Raw genomic sequence first — 12,856 nt, forward strand, 5'->3', positions numbered from 1 at the left:
TCAAAAGGTTCTARAGCTGCACCATCGAGAGCATCCTGACTGGTTGCATCACTGCCTGGTATGGCAACTGCTCGGCACTACAGAGGGTGGTGCGTACGGCCCAGTACATGACTAAGGCCAAGCTTCCTGCCATCTAGGACCTCTATACCAGGCGATGTCAGAGGAAGGCCCTAAAAATTGTCAAAGACTCTAGCCACCCTAGTCATAGACTGTTCTCTCTGGTACCGCACGGCAAGCGGTACCGGAGCGCCAAATCTATATCCAAGAGGCTTCAAAACAGCTTCTACACCAAAGCCATCAGACTCCTGTACATCTAATCAAACAGCCACCCAGACTATTTGCATTGCCCCCCCCCCCCCCCCTTTACACCGCTGCTACTCTCTGTTGTAATCATCTATGCACAGTCACTTTAATAACTCTACCTACATGTACATATTACCTCAACAAACTGGTGCCCCCGCACATTGACTCTGTACCGGTACCCCCCTGTATATAGTCTTGCTATTGTTATTTAACTGCTGCTCTTTAAAAACGTGTTACTTTTATTTCTTATTCAGATTTTTTAAAATGTTTATCTGCATTGTTGGTTAGGGGCTCGTAAGTAAGCATTTCACTGTAAGTTGACCTGTTGTGTTTGCGAATGTGACTAATAAAATMTTATTTGATCCATCATGTATGATATTCCTGGGAGTGTGTAAACTTCCTTTTTTTATTACCATAGCATTGTTGTATGTTCTCTATAGTTATGTACTTGAAAATGTATAAATTGACCAATTTGGCACATTTGGGCAAACTCCTGGCAGACTTGATACAAAATATTGTGTAGTGATGTTATTCTTCCCTGGATCAGTCTGAAACTTTGCACACACACATTAACTGCCATCTTGTGGACAACATCTAAATTACACCTATAATCCTATCTCAATGTATGACCTTTCTCTTGCATTTCAAAGATGATGGAACCCCCCCAAAAATTGAAACCGCATGTTTTTTTGTTTGTATTATCTTTTACCAGATCTAATGTGTTATATTCTCCTACATTTTAGGCGGAAATTGTAAATGTAAATTTGTCGTTGAGGTATTGTGTGTAGATTGATGAGGGGGGAAACAATTTAATTAATTTTAGAATAAGGCTGTAACCTAACAAAATGTGGAAAATGTCAAGGGGTCTGAGTCCTTTCCAAAACCAATGTAAAGTMTTCAGGCCCCTTGACTTTTTCCACATTGTAAATAAGGTATTTCTGTTTTTTGTTTTTAATACATTTGTAAAAATTTCTAGCCTGTTTTCGCGTTGTCATTATGTGGTTTTGTGTGTACATTTGCTGAGGAAATGGTTTTATTTAATCCATTTTAGAATAAGGCTGTAAAAAGACAAGGGGTCTGAACACCTTCCGAATGGACTGTACCTAGGCATGCCTTAAACATAGCCCCTGMCCCTGATTCCTATCTGGGTAGGCCCTGATTCCTATCTGGTCATGTTTGGCATCAGATGCACTGCGCGCCTTGAGTGTAGTGTAAGATTTTTGGGTGTTTTAAAACAACTCCACTCAGAACTGGTTGAGATACATTAAGCATCATCCGATAAGAGGTCACTTAATGAGACCTGTTTCAACATGCATTTTCCCATTGGTAAATGGTTTGGACAATCAAATAACTCCAGAATTGTTTATGACTGAATGACACAATCAGCCACCTATTTAGCTGGTATCAACTAATGACATTGGGGTGAGGCAATATAGGCCTATACCTCTTACAGACTTTAGGGCGTTGTTCCCTGGCGCCTCTCGAGTAAGTGCGAATCTTCCGATTGTGAGACAATAGAGCTCAATGATCTTGTGACCTCCTCTTTGATGTCTCTTTCAGCCTCTCTGAAMATGCAGTCAAGGTTCGGAGCCACAACACCCGACGCCGTTGGGAAATATTTGCCTACATCATTAGGCAAACAGACGCATCCAAATGCCGTTACATGCTGCTCTAGACAGACGGAATGAACTATACCGCCTACTGCCATATATCAAACGTTGAAGACCACCCTTAATGTCGGCATTAGATTATGTAACAAATTGCTATTTTCTTGAGCAGTGAAATTGCAATTATTTWGTGTTTTTGTTTGTGTTCCTAAAATACATCACATAATTTGTTACGAAAACAATACATCAAAAAAGATATCCATCAATATAATCCGTTATTGATAGGTCCTCTCTTACCATTGAGGATAATTATGCTCGTGATGTGTCTGTAAAGAGATGGGTTGAAGAAAGAAACCACTTACACCCGCCACCCCCTTCATTCTTCCCTTTGACGAGGCACCTCATGCCAGCTGGACATTATATTTGCTAAACCTATAGATGCCAGGGGCGATACAAAATCAGCATATAATATGTAACTGCCATAAGTAAAGTTTGCTGAAATTATACGGTTTGTTGCTTGACCTTATTCATGGCGGTAATGACAGCTTTTTTTTTTAACACTAATGCATTGTGTTCTTTCATACACGACCAATCCAGGATGCAGGCAAGCTTCTTTTTTTTCGTTTAAGGAAATCATTGAAAAGTATCTGCTTGGTAAAAATACAATTAGGCTATTTCAAGGACTGAACCGATGCTAATGTGGAAWAGTACATGCATAATGGCGAAAACAAGCAAAAAACAGCAAGCTAGTAAAAATGCGCATTTTTATTTGTGAAAAACGACATTTCCAAATGTTTACATATATTGATAATTATATTATATTATTATAACTTAGTTCTTTGCAATTAATAACAATGCCTAAAATCCTCTCAAAAAGGACAAGGATTCTAGATACGAATTCCCCCAATGGGAATCAACCAGATGTGACTCAAATAATGAAACAGAAGTTCAATAATAAAACAGAAGTTCAATTATAAGAATCATTCTTTAGGATTGCAGTCCAATCAGTAGTAAAAGGGCGCCAGCATCATGGGGTGGATTGGTTGCATGGGAACTCGCTCAATGTGATGCGGGTACAGCACTTGTGTGCTCTGGGCGAGGGTTGGGAGCTGTCCACCAAGCGCAATGTGCTGTAATGACGGAGCGGCTGCGTTGACCAGTGGTGGAAGCAGAGATGCTGGAGGAGCGAAGAATTCTGGGCCCATGTCTGGACTTCACGCTTCAGCTTCATCCTTCTGTTTTGAAACCATGMCTTCACCTGAAAGGAAGGCATACCAATATGAATCATTGGTGAATGCTAACTTTGTAATGTTGTTCTTGATCATATCATACATCCAAGTCTTYAAGACATTACATAGTTTTTCATGCTATAGCTTCTGTCTTTACCTGAGTTTCAGAGAGATTCAGTTTATCAGCATTCTTTCTCCTCTGAGTTGCACCGAGGTACTTGTGTTTGTTTTAATCTAGCCTGCAGATCTGATCAGAGGTGAACTTGGTTCTCATCCTGTGGTGTAGTGCAGACTCGCCCTCACTATCYTCCCCCACCTCGCTCTCAGAACCTGTCGTGGAGCCACAGCTATCTGGAATGTTTTTTTAAAAAACATTGTCAATAAACCAAAAATCACAAGTGCCTAATGGAACACARTCCAACATGAAATGCTCAAATGGATTGTTTTGACAAACACTTACTGTTTGGAGATGATGGAGTGTTGTCTTTAGTCGGCTCTTTAGCAAGTTCTTCCATGTTGACATGAAGTATCACTTCAGTAGGTACTTGCGGCTCAACTGAAACCTCTTATTAGGTTGATGGAGGCCGAGGAACAACTACACAAGGCATGCGAGACCTTGTTATGCCATGTCTGCCATATTGTGTGCCTTCTTCGACGTCCACTCGTTCCGTTGAAGTGTTGTAAAAACTGTGAGATAGCCATTCTACTGAGAATTTCGCCATGGTGTGCGGCGTGCGCTCCAGTTAGCTCGCAGGTGGTCTGTTGTAGGCCTCTAGACTCGGGACTTCGCTCTATATAGGAGACACCCCACTGTATTTGCACATGTAAAGGGCTCTCAACGGAACGATACAAACTTAGTCGGTGTAATTGAAATGTATAGATGTTGCAGTTGTGGTTTTTCACATGTTCAATAGCCTCGTTGATATGTCCCGGCGCCACCATTAAGAGTATGAAATCATTATAGGCCTATACGAGATTAGAGTAGACTGGGGTGAATAAAGCTATATATGATTATAATKCATTGTTTCATTTGGAAAAGTAAATAAAATATGTCAATATCATTTTTTGCGATTTATTGATAGGCTACATTCATCTTATTTTTATAGGGAAGGTATGCCCATGCAATGCAAATATCACCTAAAAATGCATTGATTCATGTGACATACCCTTATGCTGGCATTAGGCCTTTTTTCTATACGTTAAATTCTCTGTTGAGACTGATATTCTATGGGACCAGGCTACTGTAACTATAATTTGTGAGACCATTGTTCCAGATGTAGACAGAAGCGCCCAGCGGTATGCTCGCCAACGTGAAGCTGATTGCCGACGAAGACCAATTGGCTGTCTGACAAAGTGGGTGTGATTGCAAGCAGCACGCCTAAACGGAAAGTGAGAGAACCACATTTGATCTCTGTTTACTTGTGAATTTGAATAGGCATTTGCTATAAGCCCCTGGCGCATTGTGAAACTGGTGACCATGCTCCATAGCAGGTTTTAATGCAGTTCCTAAATTTAATTCATCGCCGGTCTCATCAGGAGACCAAAATCACTGTAATGTCTCATAATTGCATGATATAGCCTACTGTATTTGCCCTCCACATTTTAGCTATGTGTCAGTGTTTATCTGTATGGTTGGTTTTGTGATCCTAGCCTACTTCCTTAAAATGAACGCACTTTAATTGATCCATTCATGGTCAACTAGACAATGACTGGTTTTCACATTTATTTACATAGACAAAGGTGTCCTATCAATTCCCCATTTCAAGGCACAGGGGCTCAGCAATCATATCACATAATCAAAGTGTGTCCTCAGGCTGAACATCAAACCTGAGATCTGGCTCTCCAGCACACAAAACCCCAGACTCTATGGACAATTACAACAAATTGTTGAGCATGATCTTCCCATTAGCTAACCTTTGAAGTATCGCATWGGAGACAAACAGACATGCACATTAAAGCACAGTATGGTGCCACTGCTGTGGTGGACAAGAGGYAGGTGACGTGCACGCACCCACATCCAGTAGATTTTCTGGGGGTCTGTCCGTGCGTGTGTCAGGAAGGGACACATGTCGCATATATAATTGGGTGCTTACATCCCTGGGCTATTGCATTGGATTGTGAATGATTGCTCACGATATAGGTATAGAATAAATGTATGTAAACCATATTGTAACGATCCTCGCTATATTTGTCACTTTAATAATGTTTACATATCTCGKATTACTCATCTCATATGTATATACTGTATTCTATGCTACTCTACGGTATCCTAGTCACTTAATATTTACATATCTGYCAMTACTCATCTCATAAACTCAGCAAAACTCTTCACACAAACCTCTCACTGTCAACTGCGTTTATTTTCAGCWAACTTAACATGTGTAAATATMTGTATGACCATAACAAGATTCAACAACTGAGACATAAACTGAACAAGTWCCACAGATATGTGACWAACAGAAATGGAATAATYTGTCCCTGAACAAAGAGAGAGGGATGGGTCAAAATCAGAAGTAACAGTCAGTATCTGGTGTGGCCACCATCTYCATTAAGTACTGCAGTGCATCTCCTCCTCATGGACTGCACCAGATTTGCCAGTTCTTGCCGTGAGATGCTACCCCACTCTTCCACCAAGGCARCTGCAAGTTCCCGGACATCTCTGGGGGAATGGCCCTAGCCCTCACCCTCCMATCCAACGGGTCCTAGACGTGCTRAATGGGATTGAGKTCTGGGCTCTTTGCTGGCCATGGCAGAACACTGACATTCCTGTCTTGCAGGAAATCATGCATAGAACGAGCAGTATGGCTGGTGGCATTGTCATGCTTGAGGTTCATGTCAGGATGAGCCTGCAGGAAGGGTACCACATGAGGGAGGAGTATGTCTTCCCTGTAACGCACAGTGTTGAGATTGCCTGCAATGACAACAAGCTCAGTCCGATGATGCTGTGACACACCGCCCCAGACCATTTATTTCCCTGGCTARATCTGCAGTCCTCATGCCTCCTTGCAGCATGCCTAAGSCACGTTCACGCCAATGAGCAGGGACCCTGGGCATCTTTCTTTTGGTGTTTTTCAGAGTCAGTAGAAAGGCCTCTTTAGTGTCCTAAGTTTTCATAACTGTGACCATATTTGCCTACCTAAGCTGTTAGTGTGTTAACAACCGTTCCACAGGTGCATGTGCATTAGTTGTTTATGGCTCATTGAAGCATGGGAAACAGTGTTTAAACCATTTACAATGAAGATATGTGAAGTTATTTGGATTTTTACGAGTTATCTTTGAACGATAGGGTCCTGAAAAAAGGATGTTTCTTTTTTTTTCCGGGTTTATGTTTTATACTGTTTTCTATACTATTCTACGGTATCTCATTCACTTAATAATGTTGACATATCTTGCATTACTATTCTACTGTATCTTAGTCTTATGTGTATTGGGTATATGTTGTGTAATTTGCTAGATATTACTTCTAGATATTACTGCACTGTCGGAGCTAGAAGCACAAGCATTTCGCTACACCCGCAATAACATCTGCTAATSACGTGTATGTGATTTATAAAATTTMATTTMATTTGATGAGCCACGTTACAATGTCACAAGTGGGATTTTTTTATTTCACTTTTATTAATTCAGGGAAACCTATTGAGACCAGGGTCTCATTTAAAATGGTGCCATGAGGACAACAATGCAAACAAAATCTAAATGATCAATACAAATKAAATAAACTACAAATGACAGATTCAACCATACAGCTTCAAACACCACAAATACAATTATTTACATTCAATCCAAACATTTGCGATTCTCATTCAATGAATTCAACATTTGAGTACTAAACTGCCCTAAAGGCACCAGCGAGTCAAGATGTAGGGAGTTTTGTAGGCTATTCCAAAAATGGGGGGCACTAAAATTGAAGGCCGATTACCTAGATTGCTATGTACTGTACTAGTGGAACCTRGAGTTAACCGTCCCAGTGAACGCGTTTGGTGTCTCATGTTTTAAAAAACGAACAGTGAATTGAGGTTGGTCGGAAGCTTGCAAAGCTCTGCTTTGGTGCGTAATAGGGCTTTGCAGGCGCTTTGCAGGCACGGTTTCCTTGAGCGCACTTAATACATTTAATTAATTCAACAGCTGAAAACCCTCCCACTTGTTGGCCAACAGATTATCTCGTGGAGTTTTCATTCAGTAGGGTTTTCAGTACATTTATCTTAAGCCATCCTTTTAAATATGGTCCACCTTTTAATTAGAATTTTGTCAACAGACTCACTAGAATACATTGAGAGAAGGGGTTCAGAATGTAGGGATCAATGATATAAAGCTATCTAAATATATGCATATTCGTCTCCGTTTCWGCASCAACTGGTAGATTTAAAAAGACTTGGATCTTGTATATTATTATTTAGGCACCTTTTTGGGTTAGGAAAGTATGTATGAATCATAAGGAAAAAATGGTTTGAAGAGTCTTTACACAATAAATATATTGAGGAATCAAAACTACAGTGGTTTGATTTATCCTGAAAGTTGTCACATTCAAGTTCCATGCATGAACATGGAAATATTGGAACATGGAAGAAAGTGTACAATAAAGTTTGAACAATTGTCCTAATCCCTAATCCTTTCTAATCATCAGTTGTATGACAAAGGTCCAGTCATCACGAAACGTGCTACATACGGTCTGAGTTCCATGATTCAAATAGGCCACAAATTATTGCGCAACATTAGCCTAATATGAMCCACTAATGCTAGCAACCCTCAGGAACAACTACACAGACTTGACAGAGGAAAGAAAGCTTAACGGAATGGAAGGATGCCGAACGTAAGCTACAAATGGAAGAATACTAGCACTAAAGTGACAGCTATAAATGTATGTGGGTACTACTGACGGTGGTTCCCGATAGTGGCTAATACTGAACATGATACAAATGGCAAAAAGCCCCGGCGTATAATTAAAACGTTCTGAAGCACAAACATCAATTTGGCAGGTTCAGCTCTAAAGAAGCCTACAGCTTGGGTCTCCAATTTTCATCAACGCAAATGATCAGGGTACACAATTAATATTCTGAATAATGGCATGACTATTTATAGCCTACTTCACTGTGTAAAATGGGCAGCATTTACATATCACGTTGATATATGATTTTCAGTTTGCGTCCATATYGCTGGTTTCACGTTCCTCACCAGGGATCATAAGGAAAAAGTATCTAAAACAATTGCTATGTGTAGTTATAAACGCCTTCTCCAAATGGATTACTCATTTACCTTGGTCTTATCAATAGTTCTTATCAACATATCATTTACAGTTCATGAAGAATGCTATTATTTCTATCAGAAAAAATCAAGTAGATGCTTTTCCCACTTAGAACAGGCATGTCTGCTCGACCTTATTCATGGATCCTCCATGTCTAAAGGTGGTGGAGTRATGAGGGAATTAAGTCAAGGTCACATGACTGGGAGTACAGATATGCAACTGATACCTTAAAACAAAGGTAGGGGCGTGGATCAGAAAACCAGTCGGTATCTGGTGTGACCACCATTTGTCTCATGCAGCGCGACACATCTCCTTCCATAGAATTCGTCAGGCTGTTAAATGTGGCTTGTGGAATGTTGTCCCACTCCTCTTCAATGGCTGTGGAGCAAATTGCTGGATATTTGCGGGATCTGGAACACGCTGTCATACACATCGATCCAGAGCATCCCAAACATGCTCAATGGGTGACATGTCTGGTGAGTATGCAGGCCATGGAAGAACTGGGACATTTTCAGGAATTGTGAACAGATCCTTGTGACATGGGGCCGTACATTATCATAAAGTGATGATGGCGGATGAATGGCATGACAATGGACCTCAGGATCTCGTCACGGTATCTCTGTGCATTCAAATTGCCATCAATAAAATGCAATTGTGTTCGTTGTCCATAGCTTATGTCTGCCCATACCATAACCCCACCGCCACCAAAATCAAATCATATCAAATGTATTTATATATATTACATCAGCTGATATCTCAAAGTGCTGTACAGAAACCCAGCCTAAAACCCAAAACAGCAAGCAATGCAGGTGTAGAAGCACGGTGGCTAGGAAAAACTCCCTAGAAAGGCCAAAACCTAGGAAGAAACCTAGAGAGGAACCAGGCTYTGAGGGATGGCCAGTCCTCTTCTGGCTGTGCCGGGTGGAGATTATAACAGAACATGGCCAAGATGTTCAAATGTTCATAAATGACCAGCATGGTCAAATAATAATAATCACAGTAGTTGTCGAGGGTGCAACAGGTCAGCACCTCAGGAGTAAATATCAGTTGGCTTTTCATAGCCGATCATTGAGAGTATCTCTACCGCTCCTGCTGTCTCTAGAGAGTTGAAAACAGCAGGTCTGGGACAGGTAGCACGTCCGGTGAACAGGTCAGGGTTCCATAGCCGCAGGCAGAACAGTTGAAACTGGAGCAGCAGCACAGCCAGGGGGTAGTCCATTCACAACATTGACATCAGCAAACCGCTCTCCCACACGACGCCATACACGCTGTCTGCCACCTGCCCGGTACAGTTGAAACCGGGATACATCTGTGAAGAGCACACTTCTATAGCGTGCTAGTGGCCATCGAAGGTGCGCATTTGCCCACTGAAGTCGGTTACAACGCCAAACTGCATTTAGGTTAAGAACCTGTTGAGCATGCAGCTTTCCCTGAAACGGTTTCTGCGGAAATGTTTCAGTTGTGCAAACCCAGTTTCATCAACTGTCCAGGTGGCTGGTCTTACACGATCCCGTAGGTGAAGAAGCCGGATGTGGTGTGGTTACACATGGTCTGCGGTTGTGAGGCCGCTTGGATGTACTGCCAAATTCTCTAAAACGACGGCGGCTTATGGTAGACAAATTAACATTAAATTGTCTGGAAACAGCTCTGGTAGACATTCCTGCAGTCAGCATGCCAATTGCACACTCCTTCAAAATTTGAAGGATTTGGCATTGTGTTGTGTGACAAAACTGCACATTTTAGAGGGGCCTTTTATTATCCCCAACACAAGGTGCACCTGTGTAATGATCATGACTMTTTAATCAGCTTCTTTATATGCCACACCTGTCWGGTGGCTGGATTATCTTGGCAAATGATCACTAACAGAGATGTAAACAAATTTGTGCACAAAATTTMAGAGAAATTATATTRTTCTGTGTATGGAACATTTCTGGGATCTTTTATTTCAGCTCATGAAACATGGGACCAACACTTTACATGTTGCATTGATATATTTGTTCAGTGTATTTCTACTACTTTACATTGTATTTTAGTTCAACTGTTTTGTACACACAGCATATGTATTTATATACGGGATTGTTGACATAGCTCACTCTAATCGCTCTTGCACTGGCTCTATGCACACTCACTAGACTCTACCCACACACTCACACATACTACACTGGCACTCCAACATACACTACATACGCTCAAACACACAATACACACTCACACATGCATATTGATGCCACACACACACACACTCTAAACATATGCTACGGCTACTTGTTTATTATTATATCCTGATTGCCTAGTAATTTTTACCCCTACCAACATGTACATACAATATTACCTCAATTACCTGAACTACCTCCTACCCCTGCAATGTCGACTTGGCACTGGTACTCATTGTATATAGCCTCGTTACTGTTATTTTCTTGTGTTACTATTTCCTTTTTTATTTCGCTTTTTTTTGTTACTTTTTAACTCTGCATTGTTGGAAATGGGCTCATAAGTAAGCATTTCACTTTTGTATTGGGCGGCATGTGACCAATACATTTGGATTTGGTTTGAATTCATATATCTACTGCTGTACATATCATTCTTAGTATATCATGTGTAAGTTCATCCGGTGTAGCTACGCATAGATTGCATTTGGATTACTGTTATAGTGCTATTTGTGTTGTTAATTGGATTGCTTCTGAAATGTCTTCATTTCTTTCTTTTTACTTTTTGGATTATACGTGTATTATTTTGTACTGCTGTGTAGCCTATTACTGCACTGTTGGAGCTGCACCTGAGTTAACATCTGCAAACCTGTGTATGGGAACAATAAACGTTGATTTGGGTTTGATTTATCTTACACTTATCAGAATTAAATGACGCTATGCACATGCCCTTACAGAGAAGATTGCCGATGTACATACTGACAAACAATAGGTTACATCTAAACCACAACATTTGTGTGCAWAAGCTAATTGTTCAGCTGGAAGTTGTTATGCAGTTTTGTAACATTACATACGAATGATACTAAATAGAAAAGAAAGGTTGTGATATAAGATATACTTGAATGATAAAATAGACTTTAATCTCAGCACATCTTTAAACAAATTATTTACAAACATCCCACCCAAGATAAAAACTGTATTGCACTTTGGATTTGTAAGTGTTTGAGTCGAAAGTTCAGTCTGTAGTATATAGTCTATAGTAGAAATGTGTGTTGGACATCATTGGGTGGGGGTGCTGATAAGAAACCATCTGTTGCTGGGGGAACTGTTGCACCATGTGCAGGTACATCCCGTGGTTGGCAGCGGTGTATGATAGGTGCTGRCCCCCGAAGCCGTGGTACTGAAATGGGCTTATGGGCTGGAATATCCTCAGAGACTGGGCGGGAGCYAGGTACTCAGCGCGCAAGTCTTGGACTTCCCGTTTCTGTTTCATCCTCCTGTTCTGAAACGAAGTTCTCACCTGAAACACAAAACACATAACATAAAAACCCTTAGAACCAAACCAGCACTAGTATAATCAAATTAAATAGTCCTACAGCACAATGTATAATGTYCATAAATTACATTGAGTTTTGTATTCTAGTCTTACCTGAGTTTCAGAGAGGTTTAACATCAGTGCCATTTTGACTCTATTTCCAGCATCTGGATATTTGTGCTTGTTGAATATCTTCTCCATCTTTTCAATCTGCGACGGTGTGAACCTAGTACGTACACGTCGTTGGGCTCCGTCTCTATCTTCCTCGCTCCCCTCTTCCACCGAGGGGCATTCCGAGGAGGCAGCCTCACTATCATACCCCGAGTAGTACTCACTGTTTTCTGAAACTGTGAAAAAATATCAGTCAATAAAATGRTCTTCAATAAAAAACACGATTTAAATGTGTTGCAACACCACGTTTTTACATGTAATATTAATATAAATGTTAAAGTATAGTAGCCTACATTTAACACGATTTGGGGAAGAGCAGCTCGACGGATGCAGAGGTGAGCTCAATCTGGATTCCAGATTTGTGGGTTTTTCAGTGGAATTCGTGAATTCAAACCTTGTGATCTTTGGCTTTGGCTGGAGGTAGACCTTGTTATAAGAGGTTGGCGGTCGAGGCTGGACCATGCAAGGGACATGGGGTTTGAAGTGGGTTAGCATAGTATCCACAGGTCCAGTGTCCACAGGTCCTTCTTTCTTGATGGTGTCGTGATGGCTCTTCGCCAACCAGTCTACAGTGAAGTTATTGAATATGTTTGCTTCCATGAGCTCAGCAAACTATCCGAGGATGGTCAGAGAATATTGTGAGATGGCCATATATAGACCTGGCCCTCTCCAAGATTTGCATTTGCAAAAGCGCATTAACACCTGATCGATTCCCAATGATTAGGTCCTAATGGGTRCTTATTGAAGTCTTCACATACTGTGAGTGTGTGAAAGTCTGGCGCCACCAAGTCTGTGAGAACCAGTAGAGCTCATCTCACTGGGCGAAGACGTCAGTTCAACGA

The 12,856-nt window shown here is 41.0% G+C and overlaps 1 protein-coding gene across 1 annotated transcript; it reads right to left on the reverse strand.

The window, feature by feature from the left end:
- Window positions 1-11,076: 11,076 nt before the first annotated feature.
- Window positions 11,077-12,614, reverse strand: LOC111977908 (homeobox protein vent1-like). The gene is made up of 3 exons (XM_024147632.2): window positions 12,317-12,614; window positions 11,958-12,190; window positions 11,077-11,828 (listed from the first exon to the last, which is right to left on the reverse strand). Exons 1-3 carry the CDS (start codon window positions 12,612-12,614, stop codon window positions 11,544-11,546), a joined length of 816 nt encoding a protein of 271 aa, XP_024003400.2. The 3' UTR covers window positions 11,077-11,543.
- Window positions 12,615-12,856: the final 242 nt, after the last annotated feature.

Source organism: Salvelinus sp. IW2-2015, linkage group LG18 (assembly GCF_002910315.2).
Source record: "Salvelinus sp. IW2-2015 linkage group LG18, ASM291031v2, whole genome shotgun sequence".
Classification (NCBI taxonomy): domain Eukaryota; kingdom Metazoa; phylum Chordata; class Actinopteri; order Salmoniformes; family Salmonidae; genus Salvelinus; species Salvelinus sp. IW2-2015.